The sequence below is a fragment of the Strix aluco genome, chromosome 2 (genome assembly GCF_031877795.1).
Source record: "Strix aluco isolate bStrAlu1 chromosome 2, bStrAlu1.hap1, whole genome shotgun sequence".
NCBI classification, from domain to species: domain Eukaryota; kingdom Metazoa; phylum Chordata; class Aves; order Strigiformes; family Strigidae; genus Strix; species Strix aluco.
Genome location: NC_133932.1, coordinates 76,761,114 through 76,786,462, shown reverse-complemented (window position 1 = coordinate 76,786,462; position 25,349 = coordinate 76,761,114). Strand labels below are relative to the sequence as shown.

The following is a 25,349-nucleotide window of genomic DNA, read 5'->3' as shown; positions in this document are numbered from 1 at the left end:
GTATTTAGAAAGACTAAAAGTATATACATGAGATGTTCATGTTTTCTCTTCAAAATAGGTAAATATGAGTTGAGTTCCACAGAAATGCCCATTGCCATTATTTATGTTTTTTTTCTATGCCTTTCCATTGTAAATCAGAAAGGGGAAAAAAATAGAAAGGAAAAAACAAAGCCCAAAAAGCCCAAACCCAACACCAATAGAAAGGGCATACTAAAAGGCTGAAATTGTAACTATACTTACACTAGCAAGTGTTTGTATGAATCAACTTTGGGACCACAGTTCTTGAACCTGAATATCTAGACTACCATTGCTAAAAGACAATATGCTGAATACTATTTTTCAGAATAAAATGTCATTAAAATTTATTTTTTGTTCAGTGTTTTATTGATGGGTGCCGATTGGCTTGAGATCCATCGTTTAGGGCAGTTGAAGGCAGCGTTGTGATTCCTAAGACTCTCTGATACTAACAGATTGAAAGTTGCTAAAAACTTTAGTATCATAATATTTACAGTACTTTGTCTTCCACCTGTGTTCTTTGCTGTCCTGTGCAACCTGGCTTGGCTTGACTTTGCACCCCTCAGGAGAGAACTCTTTTTGAGAGTTGATATGGCAACGCCTACATGAAGCAGCACCATGCAAATTTATCCTGCTTCTCCCTTTGTATCAGCTAAGGGCCAGAGCAAATTATAGCTGTCCCACAGGTGAATTTGGATGTATTCAGGCTCTGAGATCTGAATAAACTTGGGGAAAAAAGAGTGGGTGCATTATGTTAAGGTACCAGCTCTTGAACCAGTAGAGCAGGAAAAGCTGGTGGTTGCAATGTGCACAGCAGCTGCCTGCCCCCGCCCCCCCCAGCAGGATTACATCAACTGAATAATGGAGAGTTAAAAATGAGAGAATACAAACAGTTTTGCCCTTCCTTCTTGAGCACCTGTAACTTTCATAAAATAATTTTTAATAGTGCTGATATAGTAATGGCTTTGTCATGGGATACTGCTAGAAAAAAAGTTTTCAAATGATTTTGCCCATCACTAACCTGTGTATGTAGTATTGTTTCTTTTTTGCAAAGTTAAACTGTTCTGTAATAATAATACTCAGCAGAAACACCATAAAATACTTGATTTAAGATTTGAGATGAATAATAATTGTATGTGTTGAATTATATATGCAAAGGTAATCATCACAAATGCACAAAACCCAGTCCTGCCCGAAGTGTGACTTGTACAGTTCTGTACAAAGTGCTTAAATTAAGGGGAAAAAAAAATACAACTTTAGCTCCAACTGCTAAAGTTTTGCAAGTCCCAGTATATCAGCTGTTGTAAAACAGAGATAAGCTTGTGACACTTTCAAACTCAGTGTTACTTCTTATGGTATAGATAAATACAGCTTGTGATAAATACAAATGTGGACCATCTGACATGCACAGAAGCATACTTGTTATATGCTTTTTCTTTAGCATGCTTCAGAAGGCATCGTACGATTTGATGTTCAATCCCTCTTGAAGTATGAAGATATTGCTCCATGCATAAATCTGAAAAACTGGGTTCAAACACTCAGGTAAGAGTTTCTGAGGAACTGTATTGAGAAGTGAGAAAACTTTGTATGTAGTTAAACGAGTAACAAGTTAATAGTGAAATTTAGGATAACAACAATATTCTTGTCAAAATTTAAGTAGGTTTGGAAGCATCAATTAATATTGAGAATAGCATTCTCTTTTTTTGGTTCCTTTTAACTTTGACAAAATATGAGAATTATGGTGACTTTTTCCATACAAATTATTTCCTTCAGCTAATAATAAAATAAATAAAAATTACAAAAAAAATTTAAAAAATCACAAATATATTCCATTGCTTCCGAAGGAGACACTTAGACCTCTAAGCCTTTTACCTAAAAGACACTTTAATATCTAAAGATACAAATTGTAGAGTTATTGGTGTTAGTTGTTTTGGGGGTTTTTAAGCAGCTGCTTCAGATCCCGCCCAATTTTGACCTGGCAAGATGGTCTTCTCTCTCCTGCTTGACTGAAAGTGTTTTTATAGGATCTGGTGCAGAATTTTGTGTGGAAAGTTGTTTATCTTGTCAGTTTGACACGTGATGATTTGGAGGAAAAGCTTTGCTGGAAAATTCCTAACCAGTGCAGCAATTACTAAAGTTGGTCACTTCAGGAGGAAAAAAAACAAAGCCATACAGTTTAAGCAGTAGTCTTAACACTTGGACCAGACAGTTTCACCATGGTCAGTAATCCAAAGTTTTCCATTATTTGGGCCTCTCAGTGGAGACCTTGGGCTCTATCAGGGGCTTTTGGATACTTGTAATTGGAATAGACGTTGCTAGGTGTTTATTGTTTAATGAACATGCTGCCTAATGGTAGATTCAGGAACACCTGATTTGATATGCCTTAAGTGGGGAAATAAAACAATCCCCTAATATCTTTGCCTCATTCTTGGTTTGTAAACTGGAGATGCTCTTAACTCCTTGTAATATTTGGGGCACTCATCTGACAGTAAATGAGCTGCAATTAAGTAAACTAATGAGAAATATTTATGTATTTAAATTAAGGCCTGAATAGTGACTCAAAGTTATGAGTCATAACACAGATTTAAAGAAAAAAAAAAACAGAGTACTGAATGGCTTCTCATTCAGTCGCTTGAGTTTCAAATGCTTGGAGGCAGGGTAATTATTAGGGAGATGTATCATGTGTGATATTACTTGGTTCTTAAGTCTTCTGTCAGCAGTCTATCTGGTGTCTGCCAGACTAGGAAACCTGGGTTAAATGGACCTGTGGTCTGATACAGCACAGATATTTTGCTGGATGATTAGTCTGTGCTCTTGGCAATGAAAGAGCTGACAGAATCTCATAGAAAAATTTTGATCATGTAATTATAGGTTGTCAGAATGAATGAAATGTGAACTTAAATGATGCCAGGCCACCCTCATTCTGCTATTCTTTATTTATGAAGCTCTGATTTTCCTATATCGTTATTATTTAGAATCAGAGAGTCATAGAATGGATTGGTTCGAAGGGACATTAAGGATAATTTAGTTCCAACCCCCCTGCCATGGGCAGGGACACCTTCCACTAGACCAGGTTGCTCAAAGCCCCGTCCAACCTGGCCTTGAACACTGCCAGGGAGGGGGCAGACACAGCTTCTCTGGGCAACCTGTTTCAGTGCCTCACCACCCTCACAGTAAAGAATTTCTTCCTTTTATCTGATTAAATCTACCGTCTTTCAGTTTAAAACCATTACCCCTCATCCCATCCCTACACTCCCTGATAATGAATCCCTCCCCATCTTTCCTGTCGGCCCCCTTTAAGTACTGGAAGGCCGCTGTAAGGTCTCCCCGGAGCCTTCTCTTCTCCAGGCTGAACAATCCCAACTCTCTCAGCCTGTCCTCCTACGGGAGGTGCTCCAGCCCCCTGATCATCTTCATGTCCCTCCTCTGGACCCACTCGAGCAGGTCCATGATTGTCTTCTGTTGGGGACCCCAGAGCTGGATGCAGTACTCCAGGTGGGGTCTCACAAGAGTGGAATAGAGGGGGAGAATAGCCTATATTCTTTGATGCTTATGGTTTAAAGTGTTTGTGCTGCTCTGAACAATAGTTTGTCCTAACTGAGTTGGCATTCTTCTGTGTTACTACTCTGACTTCTGTAAGGCTTCTTACAGAGTCTTCTTCTGATAAAACCTTCTGTAGCATACAATTAATAACTATTTATTCTGTCCTCTAATTACTGTACCATTAATCTTTCAATCTATGAACAAAAGTGCTGATTGTGGCATGGATACTAGAGTTGTAAAGTAGCCTGATTTTTTTTTTTTTTTTTTTCCTAATCCTGAGGTCTGTTGGCTTTCCCATTTTATTTTTTTTAATGGCCTTTAGTTTTGAGCATTTAGATGTGATTGCTAAACTCTGGCTTCTTTCTTTGGCAGTGTCTGTAATGTCACGAAACCTTGGTTTTGAACTGACATTCATTTTAACTGAGGAATTTATGCTGCCTGGATAGTTACAATATTTTAAGAGATGTTATTGCATGTGCTGAATTCAGTTGTAGTTCAGAATATGTCTCTGCTTAAGCAAGACAAATTTTGATAGAGGATACATGTTTCTTAAGAGTACCTTCTGTTGTTTTTTTGTTGTTTAACTGCAGACCAGTGAGTGCAAAAATAAAACCTTTGGGCTCCAGAGACATTTTACCAAATAATCGTCAACTGTATGAGATGATTTTGACCTATAACTTTCATCAGGTAAGGGTTATAGTTGGTTGGTTTTTTAAAAGCCATTAATAAATACAGCATGTTTTCTAAAAGCAGATTTTAACTTTTAAGTTTTCTGTCAGAAACAAGGTCTAGATTAACTTTCTACAGTCAAAATTCTGATTTAGTTCTCTTGAGGAGCTACTGTTGCTTGAAATGGGCTTTCATTCAGGTATCCTTTGAATATGTGTGTAAGGATTGTACTTGGTTTATTCAGTAGTGAATTAAATGTTTTGACTTTTCTTTTAATAGCCTAAGAGTGGAGAAGTAACTCCAAGCTGTCCACTTCTTTGTGAATTGTTGTATGAATCTGAGTTTGATAGTCAACTGTGGATTATTTTTGACCAGAACAAAAGACAAATGGGTTCAGGAGATGCCTATCCACACCAGGTAGAGTAATGTATTTTACCTTCTGTTTTCTGCACAGTGAAAACTTTCATTCTTTTTCACCTCCCAGGCCTGCTGTTAGCTCCTAACATTTCCTGATGCATAGGTACAATGTTCTTGTATCTTCACAAGAAGACAGGTTCATTGGTGATATATGTGTATGAAAAAAAATGACAGGTTTGTTTCCATAAAATAGAATGCTATGATTTTTTTCCCTTTTCCAAGGAAGAAGGAAAAGTTATGCTGTGTTTTATTTCTACAGAAAGCTGTTAACTTGTGATTTCTTGTGATTTTGACTGGTGCTTCTCAAGTGAATTCAAATTCTTCTTGTCTTTATGTTTGGGTTTTTTACAAAGATGATACCTTGAACTTTTCTATTTAAAGTGGAAAGGATGCATTATTTTTTATGTAGTCTGACTTATCTGCTGATAGATCAGAGGTTTCTGTATCCATGAAGGCTGAGTTCTGTGCTGTTGATGTCTTCAGTTAGCCTTTTAAATGCTATAGCTTGGTTTACTTCCTGTTGCCATCTTTCAAAGGGAGGTTTTTCTACAACAGTTGTAGATACTGTACCCTCTGTGGGGATCTCTTTCAGCTGGAACAGACCATGTGCCTGGATCATGGGGGGGGGGGGGGGGCGGAGAATAAAAAAGAAAAAAAAAAGAGCATAAGAGAAGGTTTTTGATAGTTTTTGGTTTGGTAAAAAATAGTTTTAAATCCAAAATCACAGTTGAACTTCATCAATGTAATGTTTATTTTGATAGATTTATCATTCTGGGAGTGTACAAAAGATTAACTTTAAAGCATGTCTTTTGAATCTTATAAGTTTCAGAAATTGCATTATTTAGACTTCTATTCCTTAACTTGCATATTCAAGGTGCTATAAAATCTGAAAATCACCGAAGTAGCCTGTTGCTTACACCTGGTGGACCACCGTGTTGTAAATCTCTGGTGTTGTGCATCACAGAACAGTTCTAAAGCAATTCAAAATTATTTAATCCAGGAAAAAATACCAACAAGAAACATGACTCCCTAACTCAGGAGAGGGAGATTCTGGGAGCAGGGTAGTTCTGAATTATTGTCCCTTTCTACTTATAGCTGCCTTTAGTATTACAGCAGCACCAGCAGAAAGGAAACTTAGCATGCTACTGCTCAGAACATCCACATTGATAGAAATGAAAGAATGTTTTCAAAAATAAGAAATTGAGAGTCAGATTTTTTTGTTGGCTATGTTTTGGATTTTTTTGGGGGGGTGGTTTTTTGGGGTTTTTTTGTTTAATAAATGGAGATTGTTATATGAATATTCCTAATAATATATAAAAAGCTCAGGACAAAGAGTCTGTCAGCTCTTCACACTGCAGCCTTAAGTCGCATAGGAATACTGGCTTTTTCAGTGTGAAAGCTGGTACAATATTTGAGACAGTGGAAGGTGTCCTGTGATTTTAAACCACAGAGCACCCAAAGTTACACAGTAAACTGAAAGTGTATCAAAGCAAACCAGCTAGAGGTTTTGAACTGAAAGTTTTTAGCAAGAATTCAGATTATTTTTTGAGCAGTTAATACAGTGTTAGAATAGGAACAAAGGATGTCAGCCTATTTTGTGATCTGAAAACTTGCTTTTTTTTCGGTGAATACAAAATGTGTTTTGGCTGCTATCAAGTCTTGGAAGCACTCTTTTCAGGAGATTCCAAAACTAAGCAATCTAGCATATTTTAAATGACTAGAGCTATATGAATCAAGGAGAACATGACAGTCTTGTTTCTGGGTTTCTTTGTGAATGATGAAGTATTTAATCTTGACATTTATGAGAACTTCTTTCTTTCAGTATTCTGTGAAACTGGAAAAAGGAGATTACACTATTCGGTTACAAATTCGTCACGAACAGAACAGTGAGCTGGATCGCATCAAAGACCTTCCATTTATTGTTTCTCACAGGTTGTCTAGTACCTTGAGCTTAGATATCTATGAAAACCATAGCCTTGCTCTCTTAGGGAAGAAGAAATCCAACAGTTTGACATTACCACCAAAACACAGTCAGCCATTCTTTGTTACATCTCTGCCTGATGACAAGTAAGTTACTAAAGTCCTGTTTTTCTCATCTACATCTAACCAGCTGCCTCTGCACCTAACTGAAATGGTGCTTTAATAGTGTCTACCTGTTTTGGCTTTGTAATTCCTCTTGTGTTGCTTTCACTGTTTGTAGTCCCCATGGAACATTAATGAACCTGGTTTTAACACTGAACTTTCTTTCTCTGAATAGAATACCTAAAGGAGCAGGGCCAGGATGTTATCTTGCAGGAGCTCTTACACTGTCTAAAACAGAGCTTGGAAAGAAAGCTGTGAGTATTTGAAATGGATCATGGCTTCTTTTTCTGAAACTTTTGAATCCGGTAAATGGCATGCCAGGAAGTGCTGTATTTCATGACTTTAGTACTTTAAAGAGCACTATGTTTAGTAACAACACACTTTAGAAGCAGTTGTTTCATTATAAAGTCAGAGTAACTTCTAAGCAGCTCTATTTTTATTTTCATCTTATTTCAAATTTAATCACTTTTTCTAAATTCTCAATTCAAATTCTTTTGGTCTGGATTGTTGTATTTCTAGAAGCAACTGCTTTTTTGTTGGTGTGAAGCCTTTAAAAGTGATTTTGTGTAATTGCCTAGCATAGTGTAACTTTTGAATGAAAAATACGTGCATATATATTGTTTCATGCATGTTAGTTCTCTAATAAACAGCTCTACTCTTCCTTGCATGCATTCAATTTTCAGCAAAAATATGTGCTTTCTTAACACCTACATGTTACTGTCACACAGTAGTAGGAATTTTGCTGAGTCAAATGCATAAGCAGATATTCTTACTTGCTGCACACTAATGTTGTCAACCACTAATATGACTGTATGCTCCAACAGAATGATGTAAGATCTCTGTATGTGATGCTAGAAAAAAGCTGTAGGGTTTTTTTGCTCATAATACATCATCCTGTAAAAATGGGTTTCTAACTTGTATGAATCTGTAGTGCAACAGGGATTATAGTAACCAGATGGCTCTTGTGTGTATTTGGTGCTAAGGTATTTAGAAGATTCCCTTAGCTATTTTTAAATAGATGGCAAATCTGAGAATAAATTTTAATCAATTCTGGTGATTGTTAGTATTTAGAGGTAGTTCATCTATGTCCATACGTCACTAGATATGGCTGAACAACATATATAAAACTAGAGTATGTTTTCATAGAAAATAAGTTTCTGAGTAGGTGGGCACATACCTTTAGATCTTGTTGAGTAGAAAGGTGTGGTTCATTCAATCAGATCTGGTTATAGGTAGTACTTCTGGGGCAGATTGCATGTCACTGCAGGTTAGATAATGTCTGTCAGGGGAATTTATGTATCAGTGAGGAAAAACCCAGTAACTAAGAACTCTAAAGTAATCAGTTTTATATTTCTTTGTGATTCCTGCAAGGTTGCAAGCATACTTTTATGAAATCCACGGTAAATCCATTACAGTAGTGTAGTATAGTTTCCCTAACTTGAATTCTGCACTTCCTTGAACTATTGGTTGTAATTCTCATCTATCTTATTTCAAAACCAGACTAAGTGGTTATATACAATGATTCCTGGGACGGGAAGTAGGAGGTAGATAGGTATTGCTTATAAAATTTCATGTGATGAAGAATACTTAAGAGCTTACATGGAGAGAAATTCTAGCTGAGGCGTGTCTCATGTCATAGCCTAAGACATTACTGTTATGGTCATGTTTCACTGGAAAAAGGATGGTATCAAATAGCACCAAGATACTTTCTGCTGCCTTTAATGAACCCTCAGTATGTACCAGGAGACAAAGAAGGACAACTAGGCCGCAAAGCTGTCTCTAGGTCAGCAAGTGGATGCAATGTGAGGGAAAATGTATCTAATTTCTGTATATTTATTACAAAATAGAACAATGCTACTAAACAGTCAAAATCTAAAATCTACACTTTTGAGGCTGAATTTCTGTAATTTATTAATTTAAGCTAAGTGGTTAACAACACTTGCTTGTCTTACAGGAATAATGGACTGTATACACAATAATGCATTGTTTTATTAATTTTAAAAACCTGAAAGAGCATGCTTTAAGAGCATGTTTGATCATAGATGTGACTCTCTAAAAGTTTAAGAATCTGTAGGTTGAAAGTATAACCATAATTGTACAGAGAAGGTGTCTCCATCCTGTGTGGTGTGTGCATGTTTTCTTACAGTATGTTATTCTAACTCCCAGGGGCAGTCTGCAGCAAAGCGACAAGGAAAATTTAAAAAGGTACTGAATGTTAGTTTTTGAAAAAGATATACTTAAGTCTTTTTGCATATGACTTAAAGAATTTGTCTACCAGTATTGGTTTTTAATTTGTCTCCCTCATCTATCTCCTTAGTCCTGAGTTATTTACTTCAGCACCTTAAGTATGTCTACTGGTAGAATGACAAAACACTACTGTAATACAAAACTGAGGCATGTGAGCATCTGGATACTTCTGCAATAAGTGCTGTAAAAATGCATGTGGTGATTAGTGGTCTATAATTTTTATTAAATACTCAGGAATCTTCAGTGTTTGGTCAAGATTTTCTGTGGCAAGTGTTTCTGCCTGTTCTATTCTGTCTGCAAATTGAGAACTGAACACAAACCTAACATTCTGATGTAGAATTCAATATCTAATTATACAGTTTTTACAGTTGTAAAAAACATACTGTAGCAAGCAGTTTTTTCTTAGGAGGGATGGACTTGATTGAAGAGTCTCTCAATTCATGATTCTACTCAAATTGAATATAACTTGTTATAGGCTAGAGTTTATACAGTGATGTAGCAGATAGTAGAATTTACAAAAAGAATTACATTCAAGCTGTGTCCACCAGGACCCCCAGGTCCTTTCCTGCCAAACTGTTTTCCATCTGGGTGGCCCCCAGCATGTACTGGTCCATGGGTTTATTCTTTTCCAGCTGCAAGACTGCAGTTTTCCTTGTTGAACTCCATGAGGTTCCTGACAGCCCATTTCTGCAGTCTGTTAAGGTCCCTCTGGTAGCACAGATTTCTGCTGTATCAGCCACTGCTCCCAGTTTGGTGTCATCTGCAAACTTGCTGAGGGTGCACTCTGCCCCATCATCCAGATCGTTAATGAAGATGTTGAACAGGATTGGATCCAGTATTGACCCCTAGGTACGCCACTAGTTACTGGTCTCCAACTGTGTGTCACTGATCATCACCCTCTGGGCCTGGCCGTTCAGCAGGTTTCAGTCCACCTGACTGCTCATCCAGCCCATACTTCAACAACTTCTCTATTTTGCATGAAAGCAGTTTGAGGTTATGCCAGAAAATAACATTTCCCAAAGAAGCTAGTTAATTCTTTTATAACTGGACGAAAATATCAATGGGTTCTTTCCACAGAATAAGAAGGTAACTTTGTTTTAGTAGACACAGAAAGCAGAGTTGTATACCTAATCCATAATTTTCTGCTTGAAGAGCTCTTCTGGGGAATTTTATTTGAAACCCAAACCTGGAACAAACCCCAAAACAACCCTTGGGTTTGGGTTTTTACTTAATGTCTTGTGTCTTCAGTGTCTCCGGACTTAAAAAAAAAAAATCCTTTCTCTCTGACTGCTGAACCTGTGATATGTATGAAGTTCAGAATTCAGTGATGTTTCTCCTCTAAACTGATCCCCACTGAGGTAGAGTGTGCCCTAATGTTGTGGCTTGGGAAGCTGATGTACCCTTAAAGTGCCCTTGGTCTCTTAACAGGGTGGCATGTGCTAAACAACCATGTGAAAAACAAGTTGGTTCTATGTACCTTTCTTCTTCCACAACCTAACTTTTGTAATGCAGTTGCAATCTGATTATTTTTTTCCCCTTGTCTCCAAGTTTTGCCCTGAACATAGCTAGAATGAAAACAGATCGTTGACTTTTTCTGGTCTGTGAGAAACATATTTTTGTTGTTTTACATAATGCAGCTTTTGAACAGCAATATGTAACAGCTAGCTAAGGGATAGAAAACTTCTACATCTTTCTCCCTACTCTTCCATCCTTTCCTCCAATTTGAAGCAAGAAATGCATTATACAGATACTGATAAGTACTAGTGGAAGACTAATAAATACCATTGTGAAGTCAAATGTAAAAGGATGACTTCCTTTGAGCATTAAGACACTATCCCTGTTTAATCAGGAGGCCTTCAAAAATAGGATGAAGTACATGTCTGATTTAATTTTGTGTAAACCTAGCTGGTGACTTCAAGAAATTTAATTTTCAATTAAATAAGAGTATTGCTGTAAAAATAAACAATGTTGCAGAAATTGTATGCATCTTAAAGCAGATACAGATCCCTTAAGCACATTCAACTGTGTGTATATGCAGATATGCATGGTATTTATTAAATGGAAAATGAGACCTGGGGTTCTCTCCCTCTGCTCTCATGAGACTCCACCTGCAGTACTGTGTCCAGCTCTGAGACACCCAACATAAAGACATGAACCTGTTGGAGTGAGTCCAGAGGAGGCCATGAAGATGATCAGGGGGCTAGAGCACCTTCCTTATGAGGACAGGCTGAGAGAGTTGGGGTTGTTCAGCCTGGAGAAGGGAAGGGTCCAGGGAGACCTTATAGTGGCCTTCCAGTACTTAAAGGGGGCCTACAGGAAAGATGGGGAGGGACTCTTTATCAGGGAGTGTAGTGATAGAACGAGGAGTAATGGTTTTAAAGTGAAAGAGGGCAGATTTTGATTAGATGTAAGGAAGAAATTCTTTACTGTGAGGGTGGTGAGGCACTGAACAGGTTGCCCAAAGAGGTTGTAGCTGCTCCCTCCCTGGCAGTGTTCAAGCCCAGGTTGGACAGGGCTTTGAACAACCTGGTGTAGTGGAAGGTGTCCCTGCCCATGGCAAGAGGGATAGAAGTAGATGATCTTTAAGGTCCCTCCCAACCCAAACCATTCTATGTGTTCCTTCAAGGTGCTTTTTCCTGTGGTTAGTTTTGCTGTGAATGCTTTAAAGTACAAATAACAATAGTTCATATGTCTTTTCCACAGAAAGCACCAGATGTTGAATCATCAGTCAAAAACCTAAATTTAAATCTTTAAACAACATTAACTGTTAATTAAGCTCTTTTAAGAGGTGACTGTTCTGAGGGCATTGTGCTTGTTTATGTATGTAGTTTGTAGTTCTAGTTAAAAGTAAACTCAGAGGCTTGTCAAACTGTGCAGAGTACACTGACCAAAGTGCCTATAATATGTTTCCAAAGTTTTTAGTATTGCTTCATTTTTTTTAGAGGATAAACAGGGCAGCTTTCTCATTAATTTGGAAGTTTCCTTAAAGCCATATTTTCAGTGGATAATATGCTCACTCGCTGCCTTTCTGTGTCTACAGCTCTATATATTTTATAGGTATATGTAGAATCAAATCCAGTGCACTACTGTAGCAGGTCTGTTGCTGTGGAACAGTTAGAGTGGAATTTGAATAAGAAAACAGTTTAAATTAAAAACAGTAACAGTTTGTTAAAGTGCTGAATTGTGAGGAGTTGCCTTTCTTCTCCTTAATCTCTAATGATGGATGTTTCTGTAATGGCAATGATGTGTCACTCTGGGATCTTCCAGTATCTAGTGGGCTGCCGAGTTTTATAAATGATGCTAGTGTTTACAGACAGAATAGAGGAAAAAAAAAAAAGCCTTCAGTCCATCTTTATGGTCTTGGGATAGTTTAGTTAAACGTGATAAACACCTAAACCTTATTTATCCCATGAAATAAGTTTGTCTGTAGAGAAGAGTGTGCCTCTTTTTCTGTAAGATCCTTTGAAAAAGGAGGGTGCCTAGGTCTGATACTCATTGTTTTCCTTTTAGTGGTTATAGCTTGCAGAATCTCATGAGACCAAAAGTGTCTAGCTGAGAGAAAGGGGAGATGACATTTTACTGTTGATGGTTAAGTTACGTATAATTGGTCTCTTAAGTGAAAGTGTTCACCACATAAGTGGGATTTTGTTAATCTAATTACACTTGGTTTGAAACTTAAACCAGAGTCATAGAGCCTTCTCATATAGCCAAGGCTTGAGAATGCAGAGACCATTTATATACATAACTCCAAACATAGGTTGCCAAGTAAGATCAAAGAGGAATTTCTAGAAGGAAATCCTGAAATATTAGAAGAATATTTCTAGGAAAGCAGGTTTCTTTCTTAGGAAAGTATTAGACTCAATAGAAGACATCTTTTAAAAGACACCGTGAACTACTGATTCACATTTTTATATTGCGGTTACTTCTTAGGCATCTGTCCTGGTTTCGGCCAGGATAGAGTTAACTTTCCTTGGGCTGAGAGGGAGCACAGCTAGAGGACTGGGCTGGATCACTCATTGGAGTATTCCATATCATGTGACGTCGTGCTCAGTATATAGATGGACGTGTGCTCCCTCACAGCCCATTTCAGTTGGTTTGGTTTCCCGGTCAGTGCAGTGGGATTTCTGGTGCGGTTGGGATCGCTGCTGGGGGTGGGCTGCGTGCCGGTCGCAGATCAGTGAGCCACTGCTGCATTTTACCCGTTTGGACTTACTGTTGTTACTGTTGTTTTGTTACTATACTAATTTTTTTTTATTATTCAACCTATGAATTTTTTTGTCCCTCCCCTATTTCACCAGGGTGGGGGTGGAAGTAAATGACTGGCCGTGTGGTGATTGGCTACTAGCTGAATTCAAACCACGACAGTCTTTTGGCTCCCAACGTGGGGCCTGAGGTTTGAGATAATGACAGAACAGGTAATAATGTTGATTGCTTGGCTCCTTAAGATTTTATCGCCACATCTGCAATATATATTTCCCATGCTGTTTCTCACCTTCTGCGAGAGTTGGGTTAAGATTTTGGTTTTGCTGTACTTTGTAATGCTGATCTATGACAGGATGCAGTCATCAGTCCTGGGGCTATTTACAGTTGTGTCTGAGAAATTCAGGAATTTCAAATATCCTTGGAATGTTGACATTAACATGGTCTTCTTACTGCTAGGAGTTAATGTGTTCCTGCATGTGGTTCAGGTTTTGTTCAGGGTTAAGCAACTATTTAAGAGTATCACCTGGAAATCTACCCCAAGGTTGGAGAATTATGAGTGGCTGGGGGTGTGGAGTAGCATGGGCAAGTACCTGGAACAGTGGACACCTCTGGTGTATTGGAACTTCACTCCTGCACAGGTTCAGAATCCTGAAGAACTAGTGGAATATTTGGAAAAAGTATGTTGTCACCTGGGTAATTCCAGAGAGGCACAGCTCACTGCAACATGCTGTGGCCTAGCCCACACTTACTGAGTGCTATTAACACTGTTCAGCACCCACAAGAGGAAGAGAAGGGCTCTGCACCTGGTAATAAAGTAACAGAAACTGCAGCCACTACAAGCCCGAGGACAGGAGCTGCAGCTGAACCAGAGAACCAACCCATGACAGTGTCAGATGCTCCCATACAGAAGAAATGCACAAGAAAATGCCCTCGCAGTGTACAGGGTGATGATGAACCAGGCCCATCACGAGGACAGGAGGAGGAGGCAGAGCCAGTGATAGTCATCCAATCCTTATCCCTGAGTGAATTGAGACATGCAAAAAGACTTCAGCCACCATCCAGGTAGCAACTTGTTACCTGGCTGCTCTGATGCTGGGATAGCAGGGCCAGTGGTGTGAAATTAGAGGGTAGGGAGGCCAGGCAGCTGGGATCCCTGTCTAGGGAAGGGGTCATCGACAAACCTGTTGGAAAGAAGACACAAAATCTCAGTCTCTGGAGGCGACTCCTGTCAAGTGTGAGGGAGAGGTATCCCTTCAAGGAGGTTTTGTATATCATCCAAGTAAGCAGACCACTATGGAGGGAGGTATTCAATATCTGAGGGAGCTAGCCGTGTGGGAGATGTTTTACTATGACCCAGATAATGCACGGCTAGCCACAGATCCAGATGAAGTGCAACACACCTGGCCCATGTGGAGGAATTTTGTACGGAGCACACCCTCATCATATGTCAGTGCATTAGCACTAATGGACTGGAGAGACGAAGAGGGACCAACAGTGGATGAACTGGCTCACCGACTACGGCAATATGAAGAAAGTCTCTCTTCCTCCCTCGTCGTGGTTGTGGAGAAATTATCTCAAGAATTCCAGCAATTTAAAGAGGACATGTCCTACTCTCCACCTGCATGAACCAGAATCTCGGCTATTAGGAACAGTCATTTCTCTACTCGAGAGAACCGGTACACACCACAGGGGAAGCTGTGGCATTGCCTGCGTGACTATGGAGAAGACATGAAGAAATGGGAAGGAAAACCTATCTACCTCCTAGAAGAGTGGATATGTGAGCTGGAAAGAAGAACAACTACAAAATGAGGTTCTTTTAGGAGAAATGCTGCTCCGGTTTCCAGTAATCAAGTGCCCAAACAGAGTAGAAAGGTCAACTTTGCTCATGATCCTATAAGAAGAACTTCTGACTTGTACTCACAAGAAGTGAGTGATCAGGATGAGGCTGAAACTCGTGCACACCACACTAACCCATTTGTCGTTAGCAGGTATTATGACCAACATTAGAGGCGCCCTGCCTCCAGCCAGGCGGAGGACAGGGACAACCGAGTTTACTGGACTGTGTGGATTCAATGGCCTGGCACATCTGACCCCCAGCAGTATAAAGCTTTAGTGGACACTGCTGCTCAGTGCACCCTAATGTTGTCATATTTTAAAGGGGCAGAACCCATTTGTATTTCAGGAGTGATGGGGGGGTCTCAAAAGCTGACTGTATTGGAGGCCGAGGTGAGCCTAAGTAGAGAAGAGTGGGAAAAACACCCCATTGTGACTGGCCCAGACACTCCATGTATTCTTGGCATAGATTATCTCAGAAGAGGGTATTTTAAGGACCCAAAAGGGTATCGGTGGGCTTTTGGTATAGCTGCCTTGGAAACAGAAGGAATTAAACAGCTGTCTGTGTTACCTGGTCTATCAGAGGATCCTTTTGTTGTGGGATTGCTGAGAGTTGAAGAACAACAGGTGCCAACTGCCACTACAACCGTGCACCGACGGCAATATCGTGCCAACCGAGACTCTAATCCCTATCCATAAACTGATTTGTCAGCTAGAGAGCCAAGGAGTCATCAGCAAGACGCGCTCCCCCTTTGACAGCCCCATATGGCCGGTGCAAAAGTCTAATGGAGAGTGGAGATTGACAGTAGGCTATCGTGGCCTGAATGAAGTCACGCCACCGCTGAGTGCTGCCGTGCCAGACATGTTAGAACTTCAATATGAACTAGAGTCAAAGGCAGCCAAGTGGTATGCCACGATTGATATTGCCAATGCATTTTTCTCCATCCCTCTGGCAGCAGAATGCAGGCCACAGTTTGCTTTTACCTGGAGAGGTGTCCAGTACACCTGGAATCGACTGCCCCAGGGGTGGAAACACTGCCCCACCATTTGCCATGGACTGATCCAGACTGCACTGGAACAGGGTGAAGCCCCAGAACATTTACAGTACATTGATGACATCATTATATGGGGTAATACAGCAGAAGAAGTTTTTGAGAATGGGGAGAAAATAATCCAAATCCTTCTGAGAGCCGGTTTTGCCATAAAGCGTAGTAAAGTCAAGGGACCTGCACAAGAGATTCAGTTTTTAGGAGTAAAATGGCAAGATAGACATTGTCAGATTCCAATGGAGGTGATTAATAAAATAACAGCTATGTCCCCACCGAGTAACAGAAAGGAAACTCAAGCTTTCTTGGGTGTTGTGGGTTTCTGGAGACTGTACATTCCAAATTACAGTCAGATTGTCAGCCCTCTCTATCAAGTGACTCGGAAAAAAAATGATTTTATATGGGGCCCGGAGCAATGACAAGCTTTTGAACAAATTAAACAGGAAATAGTTCATGCAGTAGCCCTCGGGCCAGTTCAGACAGGACAAAATGTTAAAAATGTGCTCTACACTGCAGCCAGGGAGAATGGCCTACCCGGAGTCTCTGGCAGAGTGCACCAGGGAAGACTTAGAGTCAGCCCCTGGGGTTTTGGAGCCGGGGATACAGAGGATCGAGGACCGCTATACTCCAACCAAAAAGGAGATACTGGCAGCATATGAAGGGGTCCGAGCTGCTTCAGAGGTGATTGGGACTGAAGCACAGCTCCTCCTGGCACCCCGACTGCCAGAGCTGGGCTGGATGTTCAAAGGGAGTGTCCCCTCTACACACCATGCAGCCAATGCCATGTGGAGTAAATGGGTCGCATTAATCACACAATGGGCTTGAATAGGTACCCCCAGCCATCCAGGAATATTGGAAGTGATTACAAATTGGCCAGAAGGCAAAGATTTTGGAATGGTGCCAGAGGAAGAGGTAGCACGTGCTGAAGAGGCCCTACCATATAATAAACTACTGGATAATGAGAAGCGATATGCCCTGTTTACCGACGGGTCCTGTCACATTGTGGGGAAACATTGAAGGTGGAAGGCAGCTGTGTGGAGCCCCACACGACAGGTCGCTGAAGCTGCTGAAGGAGAAGGTGAATCAAGTCAGTTGGCAGAGGTGAAAGCCATCCAGCTGGCCTTGGTTATCGCTGAGCGAGAAAAGTGGCTGGTGCTCTACCTCTATACTGACTCACGGATGGTGGCAAATGTGCTGTGGGGGTGGCTACAGCAGTGGAAACGGAGCAACTGGCAGCGCAGAGGCAAACTCGTCTGGGCTGCTGAATTATGGCAAGATATTGCTGCTCGAGTAGAGAATCTGGTGGTGAAAGTACACCATGTAGACGCTCATGTACCCAAGAGCCAGGCCACTGAAGAACATCAGAACAACCAACAGGCGGATCAGGCTGCCAAGATCACAGTGGCTCAAGCAGATCTGGACTGGCAACATAAGGGTGAACAATTTATGGCTCGCTGGGCCCGTGACTCCTCAGGCCATCAGGGAAGAGATGCAACATACAGATGGGCTCATGACCGAGGGGTGGACTTAACTATGGATGCTATTGCACAGGTAATCCATGAATGTGAGACATGTGCTACGATCAAGCAAGCCAAACGGTTAAAGCCCATTTGGTATGGAGGACGATGGTCAAAATATAAATATGGGGAGGCCTGGCAGACTGAATATATCACGCTCTCACAAACTCGGCACGGCAAACACTATGTGCTTACAAGGGTGGAAGCAGCCACCGGATGGTTGGAAACTTATGCTGTGCACCATGGCACGGCCCGGAACACCAATTTAGGCCTCAAGAAGAAAGTCTTATGGCAGCATGGCACACCAGAAAGAATTGAGTCAGATAATGGGACACATTTCTGAAACAACCTCATAGATGCCTGGGCCAAAGAACATGGCACTGAGTGGATATATCACACTCCCTACCATACACCAGCCTCTGGGAAAATTGAGCGATACAATGGATTGCTACAAACTACACTGAGAGCAATGGGTGGTGGAACTTTTAAACACTGGGACATGCATTTAGCAAAAGCCACCTGATTGGTCAATACCAGAGGATCTGCCAAGCAAGCTGGTCCTGTTCAATCAAACCTTCTACATACCGTGGATGGGGATAAAGCCCCATAGTGCACATTAGGAATATGTTGGGGAAGACAGTCTGGGTTATTCCTGCATCAGGTAAAGGTATACCCATGCATGGGATTACTTTTGCCCAAGGACCTGGGTGCACTTGGTGGGTAGAGCAGAAGGACAGAGAAGTCTGATGTGTGTCTCAAGGAGATTTTGATTTTAGGTGAGAATAGCCAATGAATCAAACTGTCAAATAACCCTGTTATTGCAATTGGTGCCTTGCAACATCCTCCTGCCACATCCAAAGCCTCCTGCTCCACCAACTGAGCTGACTCCACCTTGCTCCTCCAGCCTTAAAGACTGTCATGACAGATGGAACCCAAAGTTATGGACTAAATGAACTCAGTAGACCCTTTGGAAGGATGGCCCATAGACTGAGGGAATGATATCTGTGAGAGCTGGGAAAAGGGGTGGTGATTCCTTAGAATGTATTTGGAACCTGAGCATAACATAAATGGTATGGAATAAGGGGTGGAGATTGTCCTGGTTTTGGCCAGGATAGTTAACTTTCCTTGGGCTGAGAGGGAGCACAGCTAGAGGACTGGGCCGGATCACTCACTGGAGTATTCCGTATCATGTGACGTCGTGCTCAGTATATAGATGGACGTGTGCTCTCTCACAGCCCATTTCAGTTGGTTTGGTTTCCCGGTCAGTGCAGTGGGATTTCTGGTGTGGTCGGGATCGCTGCTGGGGGTGGGCTGCGTGCCGGTCGCAGATCAGTGAGCCACTGCTGCATTTTACCCGTTTGGACTTACTGTTGTTACTGTTGTTTTGTTACTATAGTAATTTTTATTATTATTATTCAACCTATGAATTTTTTTTTTGTCCCTCCCCTATTTCACGGGGGTGTGGAGGGAGGGGGAAGTAAACAACTGGCCACATGGTGATTGGCTACCAGCCGAATTCAAACCACAACAGCATCTTAAAATGCTTGCTTTGCTTTAATGAACAACGTTGTTGCTTTCTACCATTTTTATTACCTTGGCCAGCCCCATACCATGTTCCTGATTTCTGTACCCTCCACTGCATCTGCTTGCTTCCATGACCTGTTTTGTCATGCTCTGCCTTAAGTCTTGCTGAAGTCTTATTTAGGTGTACTGCCTGGTCACTCACTCCATACTTGAAATGCACGTGTGCAGGATAGTTCCTGTGAAAGCTGTGTTTCAATGTAGATTAGTGATCTGAACTAGGTTTTTAAAAGAAACATGTAAATGTCAATTTTGTGGTTCATCTGCAATTACATATTAAGTAGCTGGAAAAATTGTTTAAAGGGTATATCGATGTCACTTTCTCTTACCACTATTGTTTTCAGTAACCCATAGCAAGCTGATGGTCTGTTTGAACTATCAGTTCAAATAAAATTGTACTGCATCAGTGTTCTTGAATAGTTTCAGAAGTGCAGTGTTGAAGTCCAGTATTTCAAGGTTATGCATAGCAGTTTCTAACAGTCCCCTTTTTATTCACTATTTAAGTAACCTGAAATAACTCCATCTCGTGCACAAGATTTCATTTCATTCTGCACCACTGACCTTGTTTGAGAAACATATTCCCACAAATGTGTTTTGGAATCATTAGTATGAAAAGTTAAATTGCCACAGCAATTGAGCATGCAACACAGTATTTTGCACAATGTTACAGCAGAATGATGGTATCTAGAGGATTTAAAGTAAGTGATCTTCTCTGTGAAATATCATATACACAAAATAATGGGACACAAGCCCTTACTGTTTGGGGAGAGGCTTTTTTAAAAATTGAAACATTATAACCAGAAGCAACAAAACAGCCTCCCCTAACAATTGTAATGTTTTAGAAGCAATGACTGAAATCTAATGCTGGCTTGTTTGCAAACTTATATGTAAATTAGGAAATGGACTTCAGAGCATGGTCTTAGATCAGTTAGGATTTTCCTTTTAAATAACTGTAGCTGATTTTTCTCATGGTAATTGTTGACTAGTGTAGCATGAAAAATTATAGCGATATTTCTATGCTAGCATATAGTGCTTAAAATCTTGCTGTTGTGTCTACTTAATTTGAGCACAGATAGAGGTGAAACAGGAAAGTTTGTAGCAGTAAACTTGAAAACAGTTGACTGGATGCATCAGCTAATTCAGTAGGCACATGGAAGAAATATTGTCTCAGGAGGAATAGACTTGTGTATCCTATGTCATGATTCATGTTTATGCTACTGTGGTGGTATTTTTTAGAATTGTCATCTTTACTCATTTATTGACAGATTTGTAGGATAGGATCTCTAACTGTTTTTTTCCTTTGCCTTTTAACCAAGTTATTTGGGGTTTTTTTATAAACAAACAAACTCCACCCTTCTGATTCCCTAACTAATATTATGTAAAATTATACAGATACAAAAATGTCAAACTTGTTAAATTTTAGGTTTTCTTGTCTTACACCCAGTGTGTTGTCTTAATATTTACATCCTTGCATTGCTTAAAATAAAAAGTTAAAGCAGTTCCTGAATTCTTGATGACTAATACCTTTGCTCTGTGTATGTGTAGCTCAGTAGTTGCTTGCTATGATTCAGCTTTTATATAGCATCAGAAAAAAGTATACTGTATCCCTCTCAGTATGTGTCTCTTTTCCCACCTCCAGAATGTCCTTACTGTTCACTATCATCTGATACCATCACCATCAAAGAGTAAAAATGGCAGCAAAGAGAAAGAAAGAGAACAGGAAAAAGAAAAAGATGTAAAAGAAGAATTTGCTGAAGCTTTAAGAGATCTAAAAATACAGTGGATGACCAAGTATGTCTGTTGTCATGACTACACAAGTTGGAAGCAGCTGTACAAAAAGAATCCAGAATCTGTGCTTTCATGCTGTGTCCTCCTCTCTTCTAGACTGGATACCACTGATGTGTATAATGAGTTGAAAGAAGCGTTTCCTAATCATCTTCCATTATATGTTGCACGACTTCATCAGCTGGATTCTGAAAAGGTTGTTTTAACACTTTTTAAACTCAATTTGTCTCAATACATCCATGTAGCCTAAACAACTGAATCTATCTTCATACATGTTTGCTTTTGAAGTGACTGCCATAGCTATACTCAGTACTATAAAGCAGAAATTCCTAATTAGGTTGACAGTTGCTTTCCTAACTGACTGTGATTTACTTAATCCCACAGCAGGATGAAAGAAAGCATGCCTACCTATAGTATGTTTGCTTATATTTACTCCTTGTTAAGTTAAACACATTTGTAAGTTTCCTTACTGTTTTGGGCTACAACAGTATTATTCTAAGTAGTGGTTACTGAGACAAGCACACATTCCATTCAGCTCCTCTACTGGATTGGTAATTTCTTCTAGCAGAATTGCTCAGGCAATTGAGGACGGTAACCTCTTGAAATGACACAGCTAAATCCACTATCTGTCATTGTACTCAAAAAGGAGAACCATGAACACAAAAGTTTACATAGGTCTGCTTTTTTTGTTTATCTTGAAGTTAAAAAGCTTTGTGTATATATCAGTATCTTGAATATTTTTCTGTATATTTGATATTATATTTATTTCCAAAATGAATAACTGTTACCATTAAGATGATTAGTTTTTACTGAAAGGTGATTTTCTTTCTGTAAGCTTCTCATTTTGTATATACCCACCTCATGTTTTACAATTTGTTTTCAGTGAAATGGACTACATATGCAGAAAATCTTGATAATGCAGACTCCTTATCAGGTTTTTTGAATCAAAAGTTAGAGAAAGTAGAGAAAAGGACATGTTGAATTATGTATGTTATTTGTGTGTACCTTTGCAATTATCCTAGTGTTAATAGAATCAGCAATCAAGTAGTGTGATTTTTATAGTGCTAAACACCTCTTTTATCCTTCCTTTAGGAACGAATGAAAAGACTTGATGAAATTGTTGAAGCTGCAAATACTGTAATCTCTCATATTGATCAGACAGCATTAGCAGTATATTTTGCCATGAAGACTGACCCCAGGCCTGATGCAACTACTATAAAAAAGTACCTACCCAGTAAATAATTTTCTTGCATCTTATTTTTGTAATTTATGTACTTTGTCTCTGCTTATAAGAAATGGAATGACTATAACCTCCTTGAATAACCTGTGTTATTTTTCAGGGCACAGGTAACTTCAAACTTGACTGCTAAATTATTTGGTTCTTTTATTATATCTCCAGAATGCAGGAACACTGAAACCTGCAAATTATTACTTAGAAATATTAAATAAAATAAACAAGAGTGTTTTCAGGATTTAAATGTGTCAGAAAAATGGGGTATTGTTTGTAGCAAGCTTAATCTCAGATCAGAGGGATCACTAGAATATTGATAGAGGTGTGTGTTTTGAATGCTACCTGTCTTTTTGTAATACTTTGCAACCTTTTGGATCTGTATTTGAAGGCAAAATTGACAGCAGTCTGAGAAGTAACTGCTTGCAAAAGATTTTATTTGTGAAAAGTGTGATGGCCATGCTCATGCTTCAGAGTATTTTTGAGACCTGTTATTCTTCTGTAGTTTTAGATTGTTCCTCTGAATTACCGTATATATCCTTAGGAAGACAGTATTTTGAAGGTGACACCCTAGTCTGGAGCATAACTGGTGTATTTCACACTGTGTGGTATGGTGCTGTTAGTTGCAAATAGAGCAGCAGATTTGAAGATTAGGCCCTTAAAATCAGAGATGCATATCTGTTATTTTAGATAAAATACCAGATTTCAGGTGTAAAATTTGTCTGTGTGCTCTAGCTATCCTGTATTTGTGTGTAATTCTAGAATTGCTGATACAAAAGCAAAGCTAAGACGTAATAAAGCTCATTCTAAACATTTATTGGTAAGTTGATCCATTAGGCCATGTGGTTGGATCTAACACCTGAAACTGAATACCAGATTCAGAAGTGTTTTAAATGGGTGCAATTCCTTTGAAGTCAGCAGAATTGTATCTGCTTAGGTTAGTGGTGGATTTGACTCTGTATATAAAGCCAGGAACTATAAAGCTGTGTTTCTAGATGCTGGCTTACTCAGTTTTAGAATGCTGAGTTGCCTTTGCCTTAAGACATCAAAGGCATTTCACACTTAAAAGAATGATTGAGCTTGTTAAATGCATAGTATCTCTAAGGAATTTTTTACAATTAGTTTGTTTTATAGTAAACAGCTATGCTTTAAAAATTATCTTTGTGCTTATTTTCATTTTGTGTGTACTAACTGCTGTAAACTTTTTAGCTTAAACTCAGTACAGTGCTGATTCTGTTCTTAATGAGGTATCTGTAAAAAGTCCTTAATAGTTTCCATACTGGTTTTTTCTAGTGAAATGGAAAAGCAGAAGACTACTTTAGTGGATGCACTTTGTCGAAAAGGAAGTGCACTGGCCGACCAACTTCTTCACCTGCAGGCCCAAGAAGGGGCTGCTTCCAGTGATGCAGAAGGCAAAGATGAGGATCATGAGAGCTGCTCAGAAGCTTTGACAGAGACATTCTGGGAAACAACAAAATGGACAGATCTTTTTGACAGCAAGGTAAGAGAGTAGAGCAGATTTTTTTTTCTGTTGCATGTTGGGTTTTTGATGTTTTTTCCTGGAATTACGCACTGCCTTTGTGTGCACAGCCTCATACATTCTTCCCTTCTACTTTTCCATGTGTCCCCATATGTTGTGCTTCCTTAATGACCTTTTTCCACAGAGGTTTTGCCAAGCCTGTCAAACCCATAGTAAGCCCATCTCTGTGCATGTGAATGTAGAGGTTAAGGGAAGGGTATATAGAAGAGTACCAGATTTTCATGAAAAAGCTGCTTGCTTTATTGAACTGCTTCTTTCTGTACCTTTCAGGGAATATTTTTGATTAACCTCTGCACTGTTCTGGCTGCACACACACAGAAGTGTGTAGCATCCCTACTCTGTTCAGTCCTGCATTCTGTAGCCTCTTCTACACTATGGACAACATAAGTTTTGTGTTTTGCTGTCAGTAATGTTTGTAGAGGTAAAGGAAGAAACCCTTGGAAATAATTACACTTACATATTTATTAGCACAGATTTCACTGTCATTTCAAGGTTCCTGATGCTAAAATTTAAGTTTTTGTCTGCTTCAGTCAAGACCGCTATTCAGATGAAGAAAAAAAAAAGGTGATTTTAAGTGATTAGTTATGTAGCTTTTAATTTGCAGGGTTTATGACTTTAACTGTTGAGTTACTGAGTATTAATTAGTTGCCATACTTAACTCTTGTGTATGTCTGTGTTCTAGTGGAAGATGAAGTGACCAATGTATTTGTTTATAATTCAGTTACATTGCCAGAGCACTTCAGATAGGTGCAAAAGAAAAACTTTGAAATAAAAAAAAATTGTTTCATTTCCTTGACAGTAAATAATCTTCCCAGTAAGAACTTGTGCTTTAGCTGGAGGGCTGAACAAGAAGTTTGGTGGTGGTTACCCTCACTTCTTTTAATGTATATATTCTTGTACACCTACATCTTTTCAGCATTCCTCTTCTAATCTTTAATTGATTATAATATCCTGTAGTTGCAGATTTTGTACTTTAATCATATTGTTTGGCACATGATTTTCTTCTATTTGGAAATACAGTACTGTGTTCCAGTATAGTGACCCCTGGTTTACTTCTCTTTTGATTTTTTTTTAAAGCTGATGGGAATAATTTCAGTGGGAAAACTGCCAGTATAGACTTTTTTGGGGGAGTTTCACTCTGTAACAGTTTGTTGGTTTTGGGTTTTTTTCCAAGGTGGATATTGATTCCTGGTACTCTTGAGCTGTGTGCTCTGGCCCTGGAATGAGTAATTCTGATTTGAATTGCACAGATTAAGGATTGAACATATCACTTTCACTGCCTTAACCATGGATTTGTCTAAGTGCATAGTTTTTGCTCAGGTTTTGCTCTGAAAATTGATGCTTCGATATGGTTAAACTGGTACTGAAAGGCCAACAAAACTTTAGATTTTTGTAGCGTTTCATATGGAAATAACTTCTGTCCTGTTTATGCAGTATGTTTGTCTGGTTTTCCTTCTTGGTTTTACTAGTCAATTTGAAATCTAAACTGACTGTTGTGAACCCTACATAGTCACTTGTTTATCCCCCCACAGCGGGATGGGGAAGAAAATCGGAAACATAAGAGGCAGCTCGTGGGTTGAGATAAAGACAATTTATTAGGTAAAGCAAAAGCTCCATGCACAAGCAAAGTAAAATAAGCAATT

The 25,349-nt window shown here is 39.5% G+C and overlaps 1 protein-coding gene across 2 annotated transcripts in view; it reads left to right on the top strand.

Moving 5' to 3' along the window:
- Positions 1-25,349, top strand: part of TPP2 (tripeptidyl peptidase 2) — a 62,853-nt gene that overhangs the window by 26,497 nt on the left and 11,007 nt on the right. The window contains exons 19-28 of one of the 2 annotated variants that reach the window (XM_074815353.1): positions 1,457-1,557; positions 4,149-4,245; positions 4,507-4,644; positions 6,467-6,711; positions 6,902-6,980; positions 8,893-8,931; positions 20,793-20,944; positions 21,038-21,134; positions 22,031-22,161; positions 23,460-23,667. In XM_074815353.1, coding sequence (XP_074671454.1) covers positions 1,457-1,557; positions 4,149-4,245; positions 4,507-4,644; positions 6,467-6,711; positions 6,902-6,980; positions 8,893-8,931; positions 20,793-20,944; positions 21,038-21,134; positions 22,031-22,161; positions 23,460-23,667 — 1,287 coding nt within the window. The remainder of the gene's footprint in view (positions 1-1,456; positions 1,558-4,148; positions 4,246-4,506; positions 4,645-6,466; positions 6,712-6,901; positions 6,981-8,892; positions 8,932-20,792; positions 20,945-21,037; positions 21,135-22,030; positions 22,162-23,459; positions 23,668-25,349) is intronic. The other variant, XM_074815354.1, reaches the window with a different exon arrangement.